The 26,245-nt window shown below is 42.1% G+C and overlaps 1 protein-coding gene across 4 annotated transcripts in view; it reads left to right on the top strand.

Annotated features, from left to right (window-relative positions):
* Nucleotides 1–26,245, top strand: part of BBOX1 (gamma-butyrobetaine hydroxylase 1) — a 41,566-nt gene that overhangs the window by 13,002 nt on the left and 2,319 nt on the right. For all 4 annotated transcript variants that reach the window (XM_074586264.1, XM_074586263.1, XM_074586265.1 and 1 more), the window contains 4 exons: nt 13,653–13,851; nt 20,235–20,340; nt 22,775–22,971; nt 23,732–23,898. In XM_074586264.1, coding sequence (XP_074442365.1) covers nt 13,653–13,851; nt 20,235–20,340; nt 22,775–22,971; nt 23,732–23,898 — 669 coding nt within the window. The remainder of the gene's footprint in view (nt 1–13,652; nt 13,852–20,234; nt 20,341–22,774; nt 22,972–23,731; nt 23,899–26,245) is intronic.

Here is a 26,245-nt window from a genome sequence, read left to right as displayed (position 1 = left end):
AGGTTAAAGATTTCAGATGATGATTCAGTTTCTCTACTAGGTCCTGAGAGATGACAATTTTAAGAGGAAGAAGTTACAAGTTTGGGTTTTTTTACTAAAAGAGTTTGGTCATTGGGATTTATCCTGCAGGGGGGTTGGACTAGATGACCTTTAAAGGTCCCTTCCAACCCAACACGTTCTATGATTCTATGATTCTAATAATTAATAAGAGCTGCCGCCGTGAGTTAGGCTGCCATATCCATGATACGCAATACAGCAAAAATACAGCAAAAATACATTTGGCCTTCAACAAACTTTAAAATACACATGGCAGTCAAAATAATTTTAGATGAAGTAAGTTAATCTATGATGTCTAAACTTTTCTTTCTCGCATGAATCTGTTTAGAAGGTTTTGACCATCACTGTCCCAACCTGCGTAGTAAATGCTGAATAATTCCAAGCGTTTGTTGATGCATGCACACCATCTGCAGAAACTGGGCATGGGCCATCTTCTCATTTTGTGCAAACCCTCGGGTAGGTGGCTTTTTATGACTAACCTGGTATGATCGAGAAATGGGATCCTTTTTTTCTTATTATTTTTCCCCCCAAAATATTATTGTCCTGAAATGGAAAGAGGCGGTGACTCATTAATTCTCTCGAAAGTATTTCATTCTTCCCGTTTTGAAAAACACATAGATCTGGGGTTTTATTAGTCATGATGTCAATAAAGACACAAAATAATTCTCCAAGACCTTTGTTTTTATCTCTTATGAATTGTTCAGCTACGTTTGTAAACATAAAGACTTTTTTATTGGGCACCTGCAACTGTGCTGTGCAAGTGGGACCGAAAACTCTAATGGCTCGTGCCTATCTTTCTTATCCCTTCAGCTTTCCAAGTGTATGTTCTTAGATTTCTGCTATAGTACAATGGAAGAGTGTGCTTTGCTGATGTGATAGTGAAGAACCTGACTGGGATCGATTGCCACCAGGAAATTCTGAGGAGTAGAGTCCCTGTTCAGTGCAGCTTCTTGGTCGATTTTCAGGCCGAAGGGCATTCGCGGATGAAAATGGGAATAAAGTTCCTGTTGTTCGATATATGGGAGAATAACATGCCCTGTGGGGCACACAATTTTCTAAGACTTCCATATAGACTTTTTAAAAAAATATTGTTAAGTGGAAGGGCTTAAATATCCTTTTATAGAATAGAAAATAGAACCTTTTTCGGTTTTTATGACGTATGCTTTCCTCTCCCTTTTCCAAAGAATTATGGACGTGTTAATTTGTCAAATTGTAAATATTGGACAACATATAACATTTTTGTCTGGGGCTGAGGAGAAGGAAAACTTTATAAATACTGCTTATTTTAATGTAGACTTATTACTTGTCTCTCTCCTACTGCTGTTGTACTTGCCTGGCTGTGATGGTCTGTGGGACCGGTGAGCAGAGGAAGTCCGTCGCTGTTTTGCATACAAATATGAGTTGTTTAAAAGTAGTTCACGCGTATATCAGATATAAATGTTAGAAATTAGACCTCAGATCTGTTGCAGCTAATAGAAGGATTAAAACTGGCACCAGTATATTTGAATTAATCTCTAAGATATCTCTGAAAAGACCCCCACAATTACTAATATGTAATATCTAATAATGATTTAAAAGGCTGTAGGAAATTCTGTGCAAAAATGATGAGGAAGTTGCCATATAATCTCCTCTCTGCAACTTAATATATACACCTGGTGTAAGTAAACATCCCATAGTCAACTGCAGAGAGCCAGTGTGATTGTCAGACAGTTTCCTCTTTGCTAATAGGAAAAACGTTTATTATGCATACAGCCTTGAGCTGGTATGTAAATGCTGCAAGTTTCTCCCTGTTTTGTACGGCTTTATGGTTGGAAATGAATCACTGTATTTTAGTCATAGGTCGAAATTTCTTTTTTCTACTTCTTTCTCTTCATGGACGTTCTGCCTTTCTAATATTTTGAAGGGTTAATGCGGTGCTGTCAAGACAGTGGCTTCTGCTCTAAGTATGCACGTTTGGTCTTTGATTGTTTTTCATCATTTTCTTTGGCATATTTATTATTGAATGAAGTGGTCACATTCATATTCTTAGCATAAAGCATTTGACCCTGTTGCACGTGAAATTTTCATGAATGTGCTAAGGAAATGTGTCATCTTTAAAAAATAGTCAGTGGTTTACCATCAAGACAGAATGATACATCAGGACAGGCTTTGTGAAGGCCTGTGCTTTATGCAATGCTCTTCCTTATTTTTGTCCATGACTATGATGGAAAGGAACAGCCACGTTAAATTTGCAGATGACACCAGGCGGGGGTTGACTGGAACCAGGTTGAAGGACCAGGGTTACAATTCTAAATGACCTTGACAAATAGGACGAATGGTAAAAACGTGAAATATGCTTTAATGGGTTGGGTGACTAGTTCATCAGCCTAACGTTCAGTCTCCAGCAGCAAGGCAGTAAAAGCATGTGAGCCAAGCCACTCTCTGCAGTCCATTTCCTTCATATGTCTTCAGCATCCTTAGTCATTGTCTCAGGGTTTCCTGTAGGATACTGCAGCTCGGCAGCTCTTTGAGTGGAAGGTAGGGAAATAACCACCCGGATCGGTACTGATCACAGCCTAAATGTGAGCCTGTGCTGGCAGACAGGGTTAGGGTCAAGGCAAACATTGCTTTCAGCAAAGTCCAAAGAGAAGTCTAACCTGCAGAAGAGATGAAGTAGTCCCCCTGCTCCATTAGATGGACTAAGGCTTCCATAGTGTGTGTGATATCTGAGAAAGACTCCAGAGTGCTTGTTGGAAAGCACTGTATGTGATTAGTGGTCTAGAAGCATCTAAGAAATCAAGTGCTGGGAGCAGAGGCGGGGACGGAGAGAGAAGGAACCGTTTGTTTTCCATGTTCATGGGAGGTCCATCACTGTACAAACGCGTGTGTACATACGTGAAGAGATTTTATTAACGCTGCTCACACTAGGTAAAAATCTGAGCTCAGACAAACTATAAAAAGTTTCAAATTAAAAGGAAGATTTTAAGACGTGAAGCGAGGGCATGTTTGTAATAGCAATAACTTTACAAGCTGCGCTGGATTTTTTTCCTCCCAGATACCAGCCGCTGCTGCGTTCCGTACATTTCCCAAGATGGATAATACTTGGAGCTGTGCACAATGCGTTTTCAGCTTTTGGTGTATTTGCCCCAGTGTCATTACAGAGTGCATTGGCAAATGTCAGGGGGGAAAGGTTACTCCTGCAGTAGCTCAAAGACTAAGCTCTTGGCTGCATCAAGATGCTACTGAAGGGCTGGAAACTCGGAGCCTTTCTTCTCTGAAACACGAGGTAGGATTTATAAGCGTTCGTGTACCAGCCCTGCACCTTTGAAAAGAAAAACAAACCCAAACCACAGAGGATGCTGGCTGCACTTGTCACTGGACGTGAATGCGTGTGAGAGAACTGGAACTTCGAGGACAGAGTTTATGGCCTCTCCAGGCAGGTTTTAACTATATTTACCACTTTCTGTCTTTGTTTAGATTTTTTTTTTTAACACAAAGAAGCCTAAGAAGCTGCTTTACTTGAACCATTTCTCAGTTTTAGTGGCTGCCTGGAGAGTATCAGTGAACAGTTCAGTTTCCTTGAAATTTTGCGATTTCCACGTCATGGGGGTACCGTAAAGGTTAAACATCTCTTCAGTCAGTTGGCAGTGTTGACTCACGAATACACTGCAGAGTCTGGGAAGGGATAAATCCCCAGTACCGGAGTGGGATTCACGTCATTGGTAGTTTTTACACAGGGAAGAGATTAGTCTTGCAGGTTACTTACAGAAGTATTTTGAATTTAGCTTTTTGTCTCCCCTGGCTCCATAGAGTTGGAGATGTGAGGCCAGGTGACTGCCTCTGCTGCAGGGGGTCTGGTTGGGAGGAAGACCAAATGCGTTGGCGTTCCTTGAACGTTCTCCACGTTTGGTAGACCAAAACCAAGACAGGTATGCTGAGTGTGTGCCGTTTTGCGGTGCTGTGGCAAAGCAGGTGTTCGAAACAAAAGCCAAAACCACCCCAAAGCTCAACACCACGGCCCATGTCCATGGGCTGCAGAAGGGGCATCCCGTATTAGGTGGAACTTCTAGCAAGCACAGAGGGAACTGGGAATTTGAACAAGGGGACTTTACAGTCCATGTAAAAGGGGAAGCCTGGGGCTCCTGGAGCTGCAGTTAAATTCCAGGTGCGTATATTTATTTCTCAAAGTGGGTAAAAATCTGGTGGTATATTCCTTGAAATATTAATATTCCTTTATGCCTTGTTTTATGTAAGGAAAATAAGGAAAACTTTATTAACAGGGCAGCAAGAAAGGCTAGGAAAGAAAAGTTGAAGCTTAAATATTCTCTTAGTTTTCACATGGTTACTTACCTGCACCAACACTGAAGCTTAACTTCGTCTTTCAAAGGATAATCTTGGCAGTTCATGCAGCATACCTGAAGCTATTTTAATTTCATAACTTTTAATAGAGGAAAAAGGAAAACATTCATATACTATTTTTTCCCCATCTTTCAAATGTGTGAAAGGATGTATGGTGAGTTAAACACACTGGAGCAGTGAGTCGCAGGCCATGGAGTGGTCCCAAAAAGGAATTTAATGAGGTGAGATTATATCCCTCCTCAAGGCTTGCGCTTTTTTGATTTTTGTGAACATGTTGCGAAATTCAGCAGGTTGTCAATCATGCTGCAGCTTCTTTGAAACACAGGGTAGAGTATAAAAGATGGTCTGTGTGGATAGCTGATATTTGGGTACGTGCGTTGTGTTTCTTGGACAGTCTCTAAGCAGCCTCAGCCAAAGGGGAGGGGAATATTGGAATACTAGTGGTTGGAAATTTGCAGACTCTGCAACTCTTGAAAAAACGTTGTGACTATGTAGTGTCTGGGTTCACTTTTTTATGAGCGCATTGCATTTTGAACTTGCTGCCTATATCTAGAGAGAGGAAAGAAAAAAGGCTCAATCCTGGCCCTTTACATCTCTTTCAAATGCAACATGTCCCTCAGTCACCAGGTGAAATCCCCCAGAGCTCCCATTCTGAAAGCTGGTTGGAATATGTAATAAATTTTATTGGTCCTGGCTGTTGAAGGGATGTTGGAATAAAAACAGTTATAAGTGTTTTCAAAATTATGCCATCTGCATTTTTCAAATGCTTATGGTCTCATTTCTAGTATGTAATCTCTGTGATTGATGACTGGGCAAGTCAACTGAATATTAGCTAAAGTACCAAGTAAGCTAGATGGGATTGAAACAAAACAATTATTCTATGGAATAGCTAAAATCTTTTCACGCTTTATTGTGCACTCTCTAAAGAATGATCGGCTTCAGACGAAATACATCAAAGCAAGGGAAACCAATTATGTCTCTACTGTAAGAACAGGAGCTCTGACTCAATGCTTGACTTAAAACTAATGTTTAGAGTTTTGCAAAAGTCTAGAAGCAATGCAAAATTTATGCAAAACGCAGTGTAAGAAATAGCATCTTTGCCCTGTTTATCCATTACTGTGCAACGTCTTTGGTTTGAATGTGTGTGTTTATTTGTGCACACAAATTGGCAAACTGGCAAATTTGTGAGCTGTTACAAGTGGAAATTAGTGAGATGAGAGCAAGGAGGCAGACAGTGTTGTATTCGAGGAGTATAAATCTGAAATAGGTCTTTTGTACTGGAGAGAAAGAAATTACCCCACACCTATTTCTGTGCGTTACAGTAACTTTGAAGGGCAGGTGTCTATGTCCAGATGGTCTTTTGTATCTGCCACCAGCACTGTGTTTCAGATCGAGTGAGCAGATCACACCTCATTTCCTTGTTTTTCAAGTTAACACGTGTCATTATTAATAACTCCCGAGAAAGTCTGAAATAGGTAAGATCCAAAGTTGCGACCACTCCCACTTCAGTTGCCCTGAGTCTTTCCCGAGGTAATGCATCTCTTTCTCCTCCCTGACAGCTGCTCTCACCCTTCAGCTCACGTCTTCCTGCTCTGGGGTCCAGAAGGGAGCCTCTACCAGACGGCATGGTAACAGCTCAGCTCATGGAATCGTAGAATGGTTTGGGTTGGAAGGAACCTTTAAAGGCCATCTAGTCCAACCCCCCTGCCGTGGACAGGGACATCTTCCACTAGATCAGGTTGCTCAGAGCCCCGTCCAACCTGGCCTTGAACACCTCCAGGGATGGGGCATCTACCACCTCTCTGGGCAACCTGGGCCAGTGTTTCATCGCCCTCATCATAAAAAATGTCTTCCTTATGTCTAGTCTAAATCTACCCTCTTTTAGTTTAAAGCCATTACCCCTTGTCCTATCACTACAGGCCCTACTAAAAAGTCTGCCCTCATCTTTCTTATAAGCTCCCTTTAAGTACTGAAAGGCCACTATAAGGTCTCCCCAGAGCCTTCTCTTCTCCAGGCTGAACAACCCCTACTCTCTCAGGCTTCTTTCCTTCTCCTCCCTCTCCACAGCTCGCTACATCCATGGGTGACCACCTCCTGTGGGTGGTCGGCTGCCTGGGCAGCACAGAGGCAGGGACACTTTCATCTGTGAAGCTGTAGGAAGGGCCATTACCAGGTTTCCTCATGGAATTGGACCTCAACAAGATTAGAGGGGAGACGTATTCACCAAAATGTATTTCTGGTGTCGCCTCAGTCACCAAAATTAGAGCCTTTGCTGGGATTTTTTCAAACATGAGCAAAAAATGCACTCCTGTGCTCAGTTTTCTTCTAAGAAACAGACGATCCTCTTGACCGGTGATTATCCTGATAAATTGAGGATAATCTCCCCCCTACATGAGGGGGGGGAAAAAAATCACCCCAAAAGATTGTATTTTGCTGAAGTTATAAGCAATTAAAAACAGAGTTTTACACAGAAAAAGCAATTTCTGAGGAAATGTTAGCACCACTTATTATTAACAACTCTCAATATTATAGCTACTGATATGTGTGGTGTGTGCATGTGCTATCATAAATATACATAGATAAGGGCATCACTGATGACGCTTTCTAGCAAGGCAGCTTAATAAAAGTTATATCTTGACCTAAGATTCATTTACACTAGTAAACCTGCAGTCGTTTCACTTCTAATGTACTAACAATGCATACAAATGCCATTTGTAACAATAAAATCACTGCCGAGTCCCTGTAGCAGCTTTCTTGCAGGTGTGCGGGCAACCATTCCACTTGGCGTTAAACTCTCTACTATTTTAAAATCCCTATGAATAAACAAATAAACAAAAGACCAGGATGGATTCAGTGGTCCACAGACACTGTGAGGTATTTTAGGGCGTTCTTCTCTGGAATTTTTTCTGCTGCGGAAGAAAATCGCTGTTAGTTGTAAAGTACTAAATGTGACCCGCAATTGTGGATTCCAGTGTCCTCTGCCAGTAGCATAGGCAAATTAAATTAAAGTTAACTGCATTAACAACTGGCAGACTCCAGAAAGTATCCTGGTGAGAAGCTGTGCTCCGTGATTAATTTCCTGCCTTTTCACTTTCTGTCTATTTTACCGTTCCCTTGAGTTCTTGGATGAATGCGGTGGAGCCATTAAAACTTAGGTGCTGTCTGTTGTAGTGGTGTCTAGCAAAATTGGTCCTGGCAGGATTAGTCTGGGGTAAAAAATGGAGGGGGAAAAAATAAAAAAAATCTTACATTTTAACAAAGTGATCTTGGCTTATGAATGTTGAAGCCAAAATAAAGAATCACAGGGTTTAGTTGTTATTATGTGGTTTTGCTTGCACTGATGAACAGCTACAGCCCTGCCTTTTATTCAAAGAAATTAGTTTCATTTTGCAAATTTCCCTGAAAAATCTTAAAATATACCTGACTGGAGTAGTTTCAAACAGTTGGTTAACGAAGAGGTTCTTCCTGCAGCATCCCGATTTGTCCTGGATTCTCCACATGGACAAATTACTCTAATAGAAATCTCTCGTATCTCTGGTATGATATGAACATGGTTTGAGTTTGTGCGAAATTGTGTGTGGAATAATGGAAAGTATGAATATTGAGCTGATGCTTAGTTATACATCAGTCCGGGGAAGTCAGTGACGTGTCCCATCACTTGAGGAAGAATAATCAAATTGTTATATCACTTTTCAAATTTCAGAATATTCTGAAATCGACAGGTGAGAGAAGTCCCAGGGGAATGGATGATTGAGATTAGAATTACATAATTTTTGAAGCACATAGATGGTGCTATATTTGGCCTTGTTTCCTGTGAGTCTGCTAATTTTACACGGAAATTACTTTCCTCATCTCTGTTTTTGCAATGGTCCTGCTCTATCCCTTACCCAACCTCTGGAGCGTACTCGGTGTGAAAGGAATATTTGGACAATTTTGCTGCCAAAATGAAAAAAAATGCCTGTGGAACATCTGCAAGGTGACACTTTCCAAGTATTGGCCAAACTTGACTACTTTCACAGGAATGGCCAATGTACATTCCTAACACGTGAACAACTTATTTGCCAAACTTGACACTTGAAAGAACGAAAGCACTAAAACTTCTCCGCTCAGCCAATGTAAAAATTTTGACTTGGCTGCACTACTCATTTTTTCACTGGTCTAGGCTTTTGATCCATTTTCGTTGTTGTTGAAACTCTCCCAAAATTATTTTCAGCAGATACCACCATGGAAAACCTCAGCACAAGTGGTTAAAGTTTACCAAAGTTACAAGTAAGTGAAAGACTCCCAGGAAGGTGTGAGGCATCTTCAGTGGTAGAGAGCTCCACCAGCTGTGCTCTCTGATGAAAAATGTTTCATGGACGTGGGCAAGAGAAACCGAAACCACTGGCCTCAGGTTATTGAGCAAGCTTCTTCACAGAGGTCTGCCAGGAGTTTTAATTGTCAAACATATTCCTCTAACATATTCTGTACATTTGATGCACGTTTTTTGAGCCATAGGGGTAAGACTCAGGATCTTGATATGGAAAGATGATGGAGGAAAATCCATAGTTGTCCACTGAGGACGTTCTGGATATCTCCAGTCGCAATCTCAGAGAACCATTTGGCACTCAGCCATGCAGAGAGCCATAACCTTCATTCTTCTCTGTATATGACTTTCTTTGGCCATTAAAATAAAATGGCCTTGGTTTCAGAAGGGACAACCTTTTGGTAAGAGGGGAAAATCAGTTTCAGCAAGAAAAAAGTTTCACATAATTCACAGCTTTGATGAATTATTTTAAACCTGGCTCTTTTGTCTTCATACTAGTACATAGAGAATTTTTAGCATTCGTGGCCCTGGTCATTTGGCTTTCCACCAAAATGGATGGTTTTTCATGGGACGATGCTGATCATGTTCCACAATCTAGTTCTGTGAGCTGAGGATGAAAGGTGAAGCCTTTTATGTTATAAATCTTTATAGCTGACAGTTTTGAATCATTGGATGAAAGTTCCGTACAGAGAAGAAACCTTATTTACTTGCTTTAAAAAGAATGGAAACATTAAATCATTCAAAAAAAATCAGTATAAATAGTAACATTCCTAGGAAAAGGCATCATAAAACAAACTACAGTGGGCAGCACTGGATTGTTCTGATGGAAAAAAATGTAAAGTGGTACACATCGTTACTAGATGTGTTTGAAAAGACTGTGCCTGATAAACTCACTTGGGCACAAGTGAGACTATACTGCAACGTTGTCGTAAAAAGTTATGAAAAGTTTAATGAATTAGACAATTGGGTGACTACAAATGACCCCAGAGAGGGCACTTGACCTCAAGTAACCCTGGGCCTAATTGGTTGACCTCAGGTGACCCCAACATTGTGCCCAAGCATGCATTTGCCCTCAAGTAACCCCTGGGGCTATTTTAGTTGACCTGTGATGACCCCAGATGGCCCCCAGAGAGTGAGTTTGACCTCAAGTAGCCCCACAGGTTCATTGGATGACCCCCAATGTGGTCCCTAAGCATGCATTTGACCTCAAGTAACCCCAGGGGCTAATGAGTTGACCCCAACATGGTCCGCAAGCATGAGTTTGACCTAAAGTCACCTTGGGGGCTAATTGGTTGACCTCAGGTGACCCCCAGCATAGTCCCCAGAAAGGGACTTTGGCCTCTAGTAACCCTGCAGCCTAATTGGTTGGCCCCAGTGTGGTTCCCAGAGCTTGATCCTGAGCTTGTTTACCTGTAATGACTCAAGGACCCCATTTATTAATTTGGTCTGTCACTAGTCTGGCTGCCATGCCCTCGCGGTGGCTGTACTGTAGTTCCTACACTCACCCCTGCATGCCTGGTGGGTTTCATTTCCCATCTTCACCATCAGTTGTTTGTGATGGGCCACCCCTCTGTGAGGCCATCCCCGTGTCCCCCCCAGCACTCGGTTATGCCCATGCTTGTGCCAGCAACTCGGCTTGTCTACGCAGAAACTCTGCTCTCCTGCCCACCCCGTAGCACCTCACAGAGTCAGGTTTATTTGGGGAATATGAGGATGCTGACATATTTGGAGCAAAAAGAGAAAAGATCTCAAGCTGTGTCGGGTACAGCTGAATCTCTGTGTACGTCTGGCCATACATACCTTTATTTTTACATATAGCAGTTACAGATTTGTTGATATGTTTAAAAGGCATCAGCACAGTTTGACACTTCAAAACAACGCTCTACTGGATTGACATTCATTAACAGCACACGTTGCTGAGTATTAGTCCTTAATCACCATCAACACACAGGTAAACAATTAGTCCTTAACAAGCTTGTCCTAAATTAGCCACTAGTATAAACCACCAGAGAACTGGAAGGCTCAGTTCAGTACTTGTGCCTTGGAGCTGGTGCTGTGGTTTGTACAGCTTTCAAGGTGAGGGAGGAGAGTACTTTTTGGTGAAGGAAACCAGACTTGAGTAGAATATCTTCTTTTTTTTCGTTGGTTTTTTTTTTTCCTTATTGCTTGTTGGTGTTTTACTCTTCTCCTTGTTCCTTTGAAAGGATGGGGGACAGCACATTTTTTTCTTGACTGAGTTGTTTCATTTTTTCAACCCAAGAGGTCCCCAGGACTTTCTCTAGATACGCATGTCTTCAGATGTGAGTAACTGGAGAGGCTTTTCCCCAGCAGGTTCCCAAGACTTACTTCAGCTATGTATGTCCTCAGAATTGGACAGGTTTTCCTGTGAAAGGTTAACCTTTCATTTTCCTTGCGTGTGGAGGGACTCCCTAGCTCTGTAAACATTTGGGCCATTCCTGTGGCTCACACTGGAATGGAGTGCCTCCAACAAAGGCTAAGACAACCCACTCTATGCAAGAAGAAGATTCTTCATTAGACCCACAGATAGGATTTCCTTTTTACCTTTGTGTTCAAGATCTTAGGAGAGAGAGAAAATCCCAGTCTTGACATCTTCTCTCGAGTCAAGGTCTCAAAATCCAAGTTTGCCTCATGGAGAAGGAAGGAAAGAAAGAGGAGAAGAGAAGAAAAATAGAGAGAAGAAAAATAAAGGCAAGAAATAATAACTGCACAGCCCAGAATCTGAGTAGAGGCAGCCAGAATCCAGGTGCACTTACACCTTAATGCCCAGACACAAGGCTTTTAGCAAAGCAGAGCAAAAATAGCTGCTCCTGGGAAGACAGGGCTAGCTAGCTTCAGCTGAGTTCCTCTCCCTCTGCCTGGTGGGAGTCGTCCTCTTCACATCCTGTACAGCAGTTCAGGCCGTGCTGCTTTTGGTTGCCGCCCAAGTGGTCTGCAGTGACACACCAGGAGTTGCAGGCAACGCGTGCTCCTGGAGATCAGGGGACAACCAAGGACTTTGCCCTAAGACCTTGGCTACAGTAGTTGGGGTTACGGCTAAAGCTTCACCCTGCCTTCGGTGGTGACCAGATGCCAAGATCAATGCCAGAGGGGTTGTGTATTTTCCCCTGGGGGAGCCTAATCAGGTGGGGGATGTATCCTGGCGCTTGAAGTAGTCACATTGGGACTTACGCTGGGAGCAGTCGCTGTGCCTTCCCACAGCGTGCCTGGGGGCTTCATGCCCATCCGCCTGCTGACACGTGACAAGTCTTTCCTGTGCCAGGTGCAGCCTCCGGCACCGTAATCCAGACCAAAACCTTCAGTGTGTACAGTTTTGCTGAAAGCAGAATACTGTAGGCGTAATTTTTAGAACTTACTTATGCCGGAAGATGAGATGTGGATTGTGTAGCCCTTCATAAAATGAAAAGTCTGCCTAGATTTCATGAACATATCTAATTATTACTGTATGTTTATGTTTGTCTCTTCTGCAGAGTATCTTTACAAACCGATATAAGGCCACGTTGTCTGACACCAGAGTACATTCTTCCTCAGAAAATAATACGGTTAAGAGAAAATAATTGGTTTTCTTTCTAGCAATGGCCCGGTATTTTAGTTTTATTTCCTGTCCCTGTATTAGGTTATTTATCCATTTGAGAACTCTGCAACTCAACCAGAACGTGATTGCTTTAGGATAGGTTATGAGATTTTTAAGAAGCATTATTAAATCAAAGCAAATAACCATTATAGAACTGTGATACTAGAAAGCAATAATAATTGGTTATGCATTAAAAATCCCCATCTATAGATACAGGTATAGATACACTGTCAGTGAAAGGTACAGGTTTAGCACTACGCGGGCAGCTGTAAATACCTACAAGGGTGAGGCTAAGCAGCATTTAATTTTAAAGCCGCATGGATTTTCAGTACTTCTAAAGCTCTGGATGGTGTGCTGTGCAGCTGCTGCTGGTGTAAGGGGACAAAAAGAAGAGGGGAGCAGCAAAAGGCCTGAAGGAAAGCCAGGCTCAAAAGCCCTTTCCATCTGCCTGCGAGTCTATTCCTGCCTCTAGCAAACGGCTGCGGGTTTCTCCCTTTCATATCACAAGGTCTATTCAGCAAGCAAACATCTGGTTATGGTTGGTATAGCAATTCTAACGCTCTTCTATTGTCATATGCTCTTATAATCAATTTTGCTTGAGAATGGACATGCCGTAATTATATACTTCTTGGTCATCGCTCAATCTTTCCATCATTTTCTTTTACCTCGGGTTTGTGAAGATCTTGGGCTCTCCTTTGCATCTTCCTGGAATAAGATAAATGCTCACAAAAAAATCTGCAGAGGAAAAGACAAGGGATTACACTATCCTGCAGAATGCAACGCAACTAGATAAGCGTTCCTGAAGATAAATCTACAAAAGAAAATTGACCGGTCACTTATGCAGTTGATGTAGTTACTCTGCTTCTAAGCTGTTATATTGATGTGTGTCTTCTCCTGTTCCTTCATCAGGAATATAATCTTTTCATTATGATATACCCATACGATAATACCTCTGAGGGAGATCTCAGGGTGCTCCGTGGTTTTTTACCCTAGACAAGAAACTTTCAAAGCACTCTTAGCTTCACATTTTCCCTCTTCTGGTTCACCAGTACAGACAGAAAAATGAATATGCACAGTTCTGAGGTACTGTTAACAACAACAACAACAAAGTCTCTTTCAAAAGGTCTTTCATTCAACTTCTGAGTTAGAATTTCTTTACTGCAGTGTTTTGCTGAGTTTCGTCATAAAGATTGCTTGTTGTCCATGCAAACTCGGGGGCCCGGTTTCAGGTGGCTGACTGCAGGACCGAGGGCATATTTATAAATGGGTAGAAACCCCGTTAACTTTGTACTTTGACCATGTCCTGAGCTTTAATGCTAAAACAGCTAAGCGCTTGTTTCTCTGTTTCTTCCCTTTCAGAACGCCAGTACTGGGGGTCAGACCTGCAACTTCCCAAAATACCTTTTGAAGAAGTCATGTACAACGATGAAAGCGCGTACAAGTGGCTGTGCACCCTGAAGAAAGTAGGAATCGTGCTGCTAACAGGAGCTGCTGCTCGGCAGGGAGAGTTGGTGAAACTTGGCCACAGGATCGGGTTCTTGCGTCTCACTTTTTATGGGTGAGTTTGGTTTTGAACATCCTTGCTTTGCCAGCTATGGAATCACCTCTGATGTACTTCACTTCAGCTTGCTGGACCTCTTTTGTGGATTAACTTACTAAAACAAGGTGGCATTTTTTTCTTCCCTGCATGTTAGAAAATGTGGTGTCAATTAATATTCTGTATGAGAGGATTGCTTTGCTGTCACAGGCAGGGTACGCAAAGAGCAGCAGCTATAACATCAACTGCTGGGAGAAGGAACAATGCCTGAAAACAGATGATGTCAGATAAAAGATAACCACAAGATAGCTGTATGTAACCGTAGCACGGACAAAATCAACAAACCCTAATCCAGTCCCTTTCTGAATAGAGGAAGTTATCTGTACCGAATCTTTTTCTAAGCCTGATTTTGAGTCGCGGAAATAGGTAAGCCTTAGATGATGTTATTGTGTCTCACATCACCAAGAAGATGGGCAGAGTACCGATTTCCCTGCTTTCAACTGAGTCTGCGCCGAAAAGCCACAACCAGTCCCAGCAAGTGTTTTTTTTAAGACGGCTTTTTTTTTGCAAAAGTAAGAGCTTAGCCTGCAGGAGCGCAAGCAGGAACTTGTAAATCATGCTTTTGATGCCAAGAGGGGGTAAGCTGAACCTCTACCTCCGCCAGTGCCTAGGCGGTGAGTAAACAAATGATGATGGTGGCTCACGTCTTGCTGAGCTGTGTCAGTGACCTCCATCTAGCTAAGTAAAGGAGCAATGTTATTAGCTAATGTATTGCCCTGTCCCTCACCCCCAGGTGTGGGCATAACTTTTTACAATGTCTATAAAAAACCTTATTACTTGGATGTGTGCTTATTCTTAAAAAAAAAAAAAAAAGAAAAAAAAGGGCAATTGACAAAAATAGACGGTAACATTTAAACATAGTTGTGATTTCTTGGTGCCTGAATAGCCACCAAAACCAGAACATTCAGGGTTTCCCATCTGAAAAGGTCCCTTCTCCCCCATAATAAAATAAAAGATTGGCTAGAGTTCTCCTTCGCTTGGATTTGCCTCTAGTTCAGAGAATAAGCAAGCAAACCACGTGGGCAGTAACCAGTGTCTCCTCCTGTGTGTAAAAAAATCTTAAGTAAATAGAATTGGGGAAAAACAATCCAGCCTCGGCCAGAAAGACTGCATTCCCTCAAGACTGCAAATCAGAAGGAAAGATTTTCTGCCCCTTAGTGCTCCTTTGTGAAGGTACGCATGAGCCCGGCTGGAATGCGCAATGCAGGTGAGGTTGGTAAGAGCAGCGCTGTGACACCAGGAGAAATACATTAACTCAGAATGCTAATTGCGTGTGAGGGGAGGGGGGGAAGGTGAGCAAAAGGTCCCTTCTTCAAGCTATAATGGTTAGTAAGACCTTTTGTTCCATCTTTATTTTGCAAGTGTTGTTCCATCATTACCTATGGAAAAAGATGGCATTGATGGTGCCAGCTTTTAAATTTAGCGAACGATTTCTATGAGGCAGAGAAATAGCTATTGTGATATTAGTAGCAACTTCTGGCAGTGTATAAGTTGCTTCTTACCCGATCTCCGTCCTTCATTTTTGTTTCATTTATGTTGAAAGTCAACCTGTTTGTGCAGAATTTTTGCTCGCACTTCAAATCAGGAAAGCTGGCTCAAGAAACCTTCTAGAAATAGCAGAAACTGAAGTGAACTCATAGCATGTGGAACAGCTTGTGAGAATGGCATTTTAATTTTTTTCCATTGTCTTCCAAAAAGTCGGGATGGAGAGAATAACTGCTTTAAAACACCATTAATACTACGAAGCTTTTCTGTCAATTCTAGCAGCCATGATAAATATTTGTAAAGCTTTAGAGGGAGTAATGTATAAATACACTAGGGTAGTTAAGATAATGTACTTTCATTAAGGTGTGGTTTCTCCTTTCTGCTTACTATGCCAGAAGGAAAAGTGGTTTTCAGAGTTAACTGGGATTCAGTCAGGCTAATCCTACTGAAATACATGGGAGCAGAACCCCCTGCTCAACTCGGAAACCTCATCCAGAGTTAAGAAACGTTTTCTATCATTAAAAGCATTCCTAATGTCAAGCACTTCTATGTTTGGCAGTCTACTATGGTCTCAATTCAAAACTTGCATCATTATGAAAATACTACTGCTTTCTGTTTCTGTTTTGACGTGATCCAAATAACAGATATGAGGAGATTCTTAGGGGTACCCAACCCCAATCATATCTGAGGGTGTTCCACAGCTTTCCTCAGTATATGAAGGATGATTCATTCTGTTTGTATCCAGACAGCTGCACAAGCATTTTGAGTTACATCCTACAAAGAACCTCCCGCCCATTAATGTTCCATTAAGAACAAGATCAAGGTTGACATGTGACCTTGGTCCACACCATTTGACTTCCCTGGGCAGCCTGTTCCAGTGCTTCACCACCCTCACAGTAAAGAATTTCTTCCTGATATCCAATCTAAATCTCCCCTTTTTGAGTTTGAAACCGTTGCCCTGTGTCCTATCATTACACTCCCTGATAAAGAGTCCCTCACCATCTCTCCTGTAGGCCCCCTTTAGGGACTGGAAGGGGCTATAAGGTCTCCTCGGAGCCTTCTCTTCTCCAGGCTGAACAACCCCAACTCTCTCAGCCTGTCCTCGTAGGAGAGGTGCTCCGGCCCTCTGATCATCTTCGTGGACCTCCGCTGGATCCATTCCAACAAGTCCATGTCCTTCTTGTGCTGAGGACCCCAGAGCTGGATGCAGTACTCCAGGTGGTGTCTCGCCAGAGCAGAGTAGAGGGGCAGAATCACCTCCCTCAACCTGCTGGCCACGGTTCTTTTGATGCAGCCCAGGATGTGATTGGCTTTCTGGGCTGCAAGCGCACATTGCCGGCTCATGTTGAGCTTCTCGTGCACCAGCACCCTTAAGTCCTTCTCCTCAGGGCTGCTCTCAAGCCATTCTCCGCCCAACCTGTATTTGTGCCTGGGATTGCCATGACCCAGGTGCAGGACCTTCCACTTGGCCTGGTTGAACTTCATGAGGTTCGCACAGGTGATGTTCATGATTAATGCTTTGAAATTTATTTTTAAATGACTCTTTAGATCATGTTTCTTCCCTTAAGAGCCCCGTTTAAAATAATAATAATAATAATAGGGAGGAAGGAATTCCTCAAGTACTGGAAAATGCAAGCAGTATCACGCATAAACTTTCCATTGTTATGTGTAGTGCTTTAAGAAATTATCCATAAAGTATTTTTAAAAAACAAAGTCACAAAACTAGTCTCAAATGTTTTAATACAGATGTGTATGAAGTGGTAACATGCCAAATGTATCAGAAAATAGTTAGAGAACTGTATTCAAACGGCTTAATAACCCAGTGTCTGTTAAATGTGTAATTCATCACATGAAGTCTTGAAAAAGACTTTAATGGTTTTGGCTTATTTTTGGATATTTGGGGGGGGTAAGTGTTTCATAAGGAACAAATTTCTTATTTTTTTACCATGTATAGCTGGAACCCAGCCTAAAAATATTACGGAGAAAACAAGACTTCTTTCCCTATAGTATCTTTTTTCCTAATTTAACCTGTTTCATTTTCAGCTATAGTTATCGTAGCCCTTGGTCTTGTTGCTTTTACGTATTTCTTGTGGTAGTAGAAACTCCGTTGAGTTTTCACTCTTAACAAACAGACTTAGAGCAGTGTTTTACAGTCCGTCTCTTCACCTCTAAAACAGAATTTCATTTCTTACTGGCATCCAATTCTGAGGTGGCCTTTACAACTGTAATAAAATAAGAACTTTCGGTAATTCCCTTGCTATTTCACTAGCAGGCAAATACAAGGCCTACCAAATATTATAAGTAAAAGTATAAATTTGGAATTGGCAAGCTTGCCAAATAAAACATTACCTCAACAGGGCCATGAATTTTAAACTGAAATGTAACAGCAATGAATATGACCCTGACACATGAGAAAACAAAAGCCTTTTTTCTTGTCTAGATGTCTCTTCGGTACGTGCTACCTAAATGTCATTACTGTAAAAGGTGGAAACATTCTCTGTATGGAACAACATCAAAGGGTTCCACATGTTTAAATTAACCTTTTTCTTTATGTTGTAGAGGCACAACTCAATTAACAAGGTCTCCAGTCATACCATAATTCATTTCTCCAACTTCTCATGCCCTAGACCCTGTGCTCCTCCCCTGTTCTGAAGCCTTCTCCAGGGCGTGGGGTGGCCCGAAGGGCTTCCTTTGGGGCCTCAGCGCTCCCATCGAAATGGCCAAACCATCTGCACCTCCCAGAGGGCTTCAGCTGCAAGAGGAGGACATGGGTCCCAAATTGCTTATGAATGAGACTTAGATTTTTAATAAAGTGCAAGACCAGATTATTCAAGTGTGGCTTCAGTTCCTGGTGCAGCGGTTTTGCAAGACTAAGGATGTAACAGACAGGCTTATTTTCTGCTCAGGGAGACTGAGCCCACATAGCCACTTAATGCGAAAAATTGCTACACCTGCCTGGTGCCAAATTTCCTCCTCTGTCAAACAGCCTGGGCAATTGATGTTGAAATCTGACCCTAATTACTAAACCATAAACCATTCCAACCCACTTTGCTCTCCCTGAGGGCCAGGAGTCCTCTGACATTACCCACATTTTCTTCCTTTGCCTCTCGTGCTCTCCCCATGACTGAGTTGATACTTCAGCTCGGTTGAGACTTTGGCAAAGGAAGGTTGATTGTTTTTTTTTCACATTCAGCGCTGAGCTCCCCATTAGCATCGCTTTGTCTTTTTAATCATCGCTGCCTTCAAGTTGGTAACTCAAGCTTTGGCCGAAGCTCCTTGGGTGGAGGGAAAGCTCCCGGGGACCAGCTCCCCCTCGCCAAGCGTAACAGCATGGAAGCACTGATCGCTTTTGCCATACCTTACAATGATTTTATAAGGTATTACCATTCCAGCAATTGTATGGATTGCATATAAATGAGGCAATTAAAATGTGTCAAATTGTCTTAGAACCATCAAGCGACAATGGAGCCTTTTAAATTAAAGATGTAGTGAACCCAGCTACCTTCAACACTAGGGACAGGGATGATATAACATGCTATTTTTTGGCTGTAAAATTGGGAACTATGGAAGCATGGCTGAAGTTATCATACTTGAGTACTGAAGTCAGGTACTGATGAGCATGTGCTCTACCAAATAAAAAAAATTATTTTTCCCAGGCAGTTGAACACATTTGCAAATATTCGAGGGGGTTTTCTCCCTAGCAATTTCAGAAATTTAGTTTTAACATTTTGCATAGTTCCTATAATAAATATTACTTCTAGAACAGAAGTGTTTGTATATTATATATAAATCATTTTGGTCTGTACATTCTTTAGCCTGTTTTCTTTTAAAACTAGTATTAAGAAGTAATGCTAGACACACACCATCTGAAACATAATATATTTGGTCTATAGTATTTCACAAGGGAAAATGAGTTTCACATTTTCTTTTAAATCACTTACGCTCCTGTGATTACGTGGACTGCATATGGTGACTTACACTTTTCCAGACAAATGTCTGGATCTACGACATGCATCTGCTGAGGACTGTCTTCAATCATGTGAACTCTCCACGAACAAAATCTGTGGTTCTGGGTCTTAAATCCTCCTGCATGGTGTGTCACTCCCAAGAGGTTTTGATTGTGCTGCAGTGTGACGTGTTCGTGTCTTTGTAACTGTTTCTTTTGCGGTTATCAGTAAACTTTCCTACTGAATTTTGCCTAATTTCAAGACAGAACCGATGTAACAAAATAAATGGGGTTAGTTCTCAGAGAGCGAGTCAGAGAAGGAAGAAGTTAAAAGGTCTTTCATCAAGACATTTTCCTTTAGCGGCAAGTCTTCAAGTTACAGGGTAGAACCCCCTGCAAAGGATACTCTGTATTTTCTAGGATCATAAAGCTTTAAAAATATTTTTGGGGGGAAGTTACATAGCCTTTAAGAATTTCATAGTTCATTGATAATATGCTCCACCTGGCACGGAAAAAGGGAAGGTTGGTAAAAAGAAATAGGCCAACATCCACTTCCTTATTTTTGAAGCCTCCGTATTAAGATGGTGATTTATCCTGGCAGATACCACACCTGATCTTTGCATTCAGCAAACTACCGCCACTGGAAAGCCATCGTTCTTCTAGATACTGCACTGGGGCCAGATGTCCCTCTGCACATTGCAGTTTCTAGTTTGAATCTAGGACTGCTGAAATAAGCCTTCGCTGGGGTGGGGCGACGCTGCTAAATCATTATTTCCTTGTAATTTTACAATATTTTCATGTTCCAAGATGGAATGACTCTCTTGCACTGTGATGTCACCGTTCCAGTGTGCACTGTCTGGCACGCTGGCTGGCTCTTTTAACGTGTTTTTTGCTTTTCCCTTTCATTATAAAGACCAACGTGGCAAGTGCAAGACAAAGCAGATGCCAACAACGTGGCTTACACGACTGGGAAACTGTGTTTTCACACCGATTACCCTGTTCTGCAGCATCCACCTGGGGTAAGGTGAACCTACTGACTTTTTAACGACACAAAAGGGGAAAGGGAAATATTCCTATAGTGTGAAACATGGTTAGAGTCATGACTCTGAACTGTGCCTTAAGAGAGCAATTTAAAAATAGCAGCATATTAATCTGCGTAACAATCTATATACACATGGGTATGCAATATATACATTATAATGTAAGTTCTGCATAACAAGGCCCTTATGTACGCTGTAATTTTTCAATGGAAACTCACAAAGTATTGAGAATATTACCATATGAGAAAGCACTGGGGTCCTGTATGTGCATGTGATACTGTTTTCATCATATTGGAGAAGTTGGGCATCTACATGCCGTAGTCAAGTTTTGACATTTTAGGGCACGTCTGTTCACCTCAGGAGGAAAAGATATTAGAATAAATAACGATTTAAGGTATTGTTTTCTATGAATTGATTTAAGTTAGACAGTTATTCACCCCTTCATAACAGACAAAAAAGGAACATTCTGTAAAGCTGGACAACAACCATAGGAAATACGTTTTCACCTCGTCCCTGTCATATCAAAGCCTAATCCATATAATTCACCAGAGAACTGGAAAGTAGTAGGAACAGGTAGAAAGGAACAAAGATAATCCTGGAAAAGTTTGCATCTATAAGCTTCACACCTACAACTTCCCCTTCTAATATTTTGGAGCGCTTGGTATCAGTTGGTTCTATAATTAAACAAAAAGCCAGTGTGATTTATCCACAAGTAAGCGCCAAATACTTCGCACTGACATCACCTATTAAAATCATTTAGATGCTGTTCATTAATGTGGAGTAAGAATGGAACAGGGCTTCATTAATAGAGAGCAGATGTGAATTAGCTCACCGTCTTGTCTGTGCCAAAGCTCACACTCCGCTATGAAACATTAGAAAAGGAGCGTAACCTTTTTCATTCAAACGTGCTTGTAAGAAATGAAAGTATTAAAGCACATTGAATTATGTTTGAACATTGTCCTGAATGTGCACTTTTCTTTGTTTATCTAGTTATTACACAATATTTGAACTCTTAAGATGTATTTGCTACAAATATTTGAAGAAGTGTTTTTAAATGGGTTGTGATTAGTTTCAGAGGCATCCTGTAAAAATATTTTTGGGATTTCCGAGGTTTTGATCTGGCAACTATTTTTCCAGGAGATATCCTGATTTAAAAACAAACAAACAAACAAAAAACCACCACCAAGCCAAAAACCAACCAAACAAAAAACCAACCAAACAAAAAAACCAAAAAGGCACGGAAAAAGTATTATAAAAACCTAGCAGAAACATTAGCTCTCTAGAATATCAGCTCTCACTTGAACTAAATTCTCCCTTTGAACTTTTTCAGAGTCATTTACCATGCAGTCTGTTATTGCAGCCCTCCTTGCTTACCCTATATATACAAGGCCGGCCATGACCACAAAAGAAAAGAGATGGTTGCCTTGTGCTCCCTTCAGCAGGAGCCCTGAGTCCTCCCCCCAGCTTGGTGGCCAAAAGGGGCACGGCAGGAGGGCAGAACGCTGCTTCATCTAATGAATGAACTATCTCCCATCCTTTCCAAACAAGTCCCCCTCCTGCACTCTCAGTTATTTCAGTTTCCCCCTTCATCACCATCATCAAGGGCTGCGGGTCCAGCGGGTGAGGAGATTCTGGGGCAAACTCTGTGCTCCTCTTTCTCCTCCTGGGTTTTTTTTTTTGGTTTTTCTCCTCGTGGTCTCGGAAATAATTCACTGGCGTGGAAGGGAAAGGTGGACGCTGTTACCGTTGGTGTGGCAGATGTCGTTTGTGTCGTTTGGCTGAGCTCAATGGTTGTGCTTTGTGCCGTGCTGGGCTCTCTCATGCCACGGGGAGTTTTACTGCCTGTGTCGGCAGCTCAGATTTACCCTGGTGCAACCAAGAGCCCGGCTTAGGCTTTCTGCTCCGTCTTACACCTCGGCGTTTCACCGAGAAGTGAAATGAAACTGTCTTAATCCCACTTCATGAGAGAGACGCTGGGCCTGTTGCCTTCTACAAGAGCCACCTTTTCCCCTCTGTGAGCGGTTAATTCACGGTAGGTTTTGTTTCTGCAAGAGAAAACTAATCCTCCTTGTTGAGATAAGACTGCAATGTATTTAAAATTGTATGACTGCCGCAAAGAGGGAGTCAAAGGAAAGAAGCGAGAGCAGAGCTTTGCAGTTGACTCGCAGGCTGCAAGCCTTAGAAAATATCCCAAAAGGGATGGATTTATGACCATGCTACTTTAATTTTCCACCTGTGTGACAGTGGTGGCACAGCACTGTGAAGCTGCAGTAGTGGGAACTCAGTCTTTTGCTGGAAAAAAACCCCAAAACCAAACGAAAAACCAGAACCACAAGTATGAGGGAACTGATGCTAATGAACTGTTAAATAGGCAAGCTAATTCTTCTCGTAATGAGATGTTAATTCATTCCAGGTTCAGCTTCTCCATTGTATAAAGCAAACAGCTGCGGGAGGCGAAAGTGAAGTTGTAGATGGATTTAACGTATCCAACAAGCTGAAGAAACAAAATCCTCAGGCGTATCAGATCCTGTCCTCTACTGCTGTAGACTATACAGATGTTGGGGTGGACTACTGTGATTTTGCTGTGCAAAATAAACAAAGGATTATAGAGTGAGTCGTTTCAACAACATCGAAAAATAAAATCCCTGTTGTATAGCGGATTATAAATTGGAAGGAGAAGGTCTGCTCCTGCCACCTTGTGGGGAAACACTGGTTTAACTTGGTCTGTAGTTATTTGGGGGTTTGGGGTGGGTTTTTTTTCACAGAATCACAGAATTGGTTCAGGTTGGAAGGGACCTAAAACATCATCTAGTTCCAACCCCCCTGCCGTGGGCAGGGACACCTCCCACTAGACCACTTTTTTGCCAATGTATGACTTGTTCTGTGCTTTGTACCACCACAGCATAGTTTTACGTATTTTGTTTTGCCACACACCAGCAAGAAGCGGTGGGAATTAGAGCAGCTCCCAGGTACAGACACAGGTTAACAGCAGCTGGGGCTGTTACTACATTCCAGCCATTTGTGCCAAAGACAGACCATAATTTGAAGCATTTAGATTAAAACCTATATATTCTTAAAAGATCAAATGCAAATGATCATAATCTCTTCTGAATTTCAAGAGTCTACAGTTCTACAACTAAAGCGTACATAATGTAGATGTTTGAGGAAAATCAAGCGTCTACGCTTTCTCCTGATCATCCCGTTTCCCTAATTAGGCTTAATTATCAAAAGCCAACCCAACGACAAGCTGAATTCCACTGTAGAAACATACTGAAATTCCGGCAGCAGAGTTCAGTTGTTGTTTAACCTTCTTTAAATGTTTCAGTAACGACATATTGCATTCCTTTTCCTTCCCTTCTCTGTTTCACAGTGTGGATTCCCGAGGCCAAGCAGTTCGCATCAATTATAACAACGCAACAAGAGACACAGTGTTTGACATACCAGCTGAAAAAGTGAGGCCGTTTTATGCAGCTCTAAAGGAATTTAATGATTTATTAAACAGCACAGAACACAAGTTTACTTACAAGCTGGAACCAGGTCAGTAAGTTGCTTCTCCTCGCAATGGTTTTTCACATGTTTTTCCTAACAGTCAAAACGCTTAAGCGTTGTTAGCGCTGGCAAATTTTATTTCATTTTATATTATATTTGTAATTAATTTTATTTCATACTGTATCCTTACATTCATCTCATAGATTTATTTTTCCATTGTTACACTACAAAGAAAAAAAAAAGGGGCGGGGAAATAGAGTCTATCTATTGATTAGGCCAGTGTATCTTTATTTTACATCAAAACCCCGTACCATATAGGAAATTGTAACTTGTTACGGTTTGAGAAAACCCCTAACAATTTATTGTCATTTAGACAATTATTCTATCACCTGATGACCCCTCCCCACCCGGAAAGGGGAATCGGGGAAAGCAAGGAAACATGAGGCTTGAAATATAAATAGATTTAATAGGATAAGACTAAATAATAAAAGAACCAGTATTAATCCCGATACTAATAAAGGGTATACAAGAATTATACTCTGACAGTTCTATCAGCAGGAAGCTCCGTACCCCCAGCAGTGGACAGTAAACGTGGGACACTGCGAGCGCGGAGGCTTTGGGAGGGAGGGGAGGGCTCAGGGGTCCATCACCAGGGCAAGAAGTTCTCTGGACCACAGCCATTAAGAGAGAGAGAGAGAAACTACATGCAAACTTTCTAATTTATATGGAATGTGACTTCCATGGTATGAAATAATCCTGTTGGCTAGACTGGGTCAAACGCCCAGGCCTCACTCCTCCTCATCCCTGCACCTGGCGAGGCTTGAAAACACTGAGCCCTTGAATCCCACATAGCCCAACTGGCTGTAAAGTAAATATTTTCATGAATCTTAGACTCTTCTAAAAGTGTGGTTTTCCCCAGCATTAGAAGAGAAATTAGTCCTGTGTCGCTCAACACTTGTCCTATCAATAGCACCACAGTTGAGGCATGCCATGTGTCAGAGTGCCGGGCCATCCTCCTTCAGTGTCTGCTCATTAAATGATACACGATCCCAATACTTTCTCTCTCTGCTTCGTTTGATGCTTTGGGCTTTATAGCAGTATCAGTGGGGCACCGTCCCAGTGGCTGCAGGAGGTGCAGACCATCTAGAAGATGGTACAGAGCAGAGCACTGAAGGAGGCTGAGCAGCACTGTGGGCAATTCGGTTATCATCCTCTCTGCTCAGACACCGAATGCCAGCGTCATGGCGCAGGAATTACCGAAGGCCACTGCTGCTGTGCTGCTTTTTCTGGGTGGCCTGTGCAGGCAGATTTGCAGAAGTGCGAAATGCTCTAAACTTTCAGTTGTACAGGGCTGTGTTTTGAACATAAAACACGCTGCAAAAAATGCCCTTTGCTCTTTAAAAGTCGGTCCGTGCATCTGTTTAACTACTTTGGCCTTAATCTCTGTTCTTTCATTCCCCAGCTATAAAATAAAGAGATGAATAGTCCCTCATCTCTCAAGAGATGCTACAAAAGGAAATTCATTAATGTGTCTGCCTGCCTCATGTACTCTGATGCTTGTGTCTTTAAAATGTCTGTGAGGAAATGAATCTCTCTCTATTGGGAGCATGCAATAAAATAATTTATAAGATCACATAATAAATGGTAAACCAAAGTACCTCACATTACACTAGTACCATCCATCCCATCAATTAACGCACCAAAATGGTGGTAGAGGGGAGGGGGAGAAGGAAAGAAAGACTAGGAGGTTATTTAATTAGAGATTTATCATAACAGCGGCACACAAGCCAGAAAAATTAAAATGGCATGCTAGCCTTGATTACATGATTTCCTAACTTTCAATGGCTTGACTTTGTAAAAATTCTCTTAACGGGTATAGTAATGCAGAATGCGTACAGTACAAGTAGTACCAGATTGATCAAATAAAAATCATCCTGCTGGCTTTCACCATTTTTAGCCTTCCTGTGGCTTTGCTGTAGTCGCCTTTCCCCTCAAGGCCTGCTTTCCTTGGTGTGGTGTTCAGCCTGGAGAAGAGAAGGCTCCAGGGAGAACTTAGAGCAGCCTTCCAGTACCTACAGGGGCTACAGGAGAGATGGGGAGGGACTCTTGATCAGGGAGTGCAGTGATAGGAAAAAGGGTAACAGTTTTAAACTGAAAGAGGGGAGATTTAGATTAGATATCAGGAAGAAATTCTTTCCTGTGAGGGTGGTGAGCCCCTGGCCCAGGTTGCCCAGAGAAGCTGTGGCTGCCCCATCCCTGGAGGTGTCCGAGGCCAGGCTGGATGGGGCTTGGAGCAGCCTGGTCTGGTGGGAGGTGTCCCTGCCCAGGGCAGGGGGGTTGGAACTGGATGATCTTTAAGGGCCCTTCCAACCCAAACCATTCTATGATTCTGTGA

Source organism: Larus michahellis, chromosome 4 (assembly GCF_964199755.1).
Source record: "Larus michahellis chromosome 4, bLarMic1.1, whole genome shotgun sequence".
NCBI classification, from domain to species: domain Eukaryota; kingdom Metazoa; phylum Chordata; class Aves; order Charadriiformes; family Laridae; genus Larus; species Larus michahellis.
This window is presented reverse-complemented; position numbering and strand designations above follow the sequence as displayed.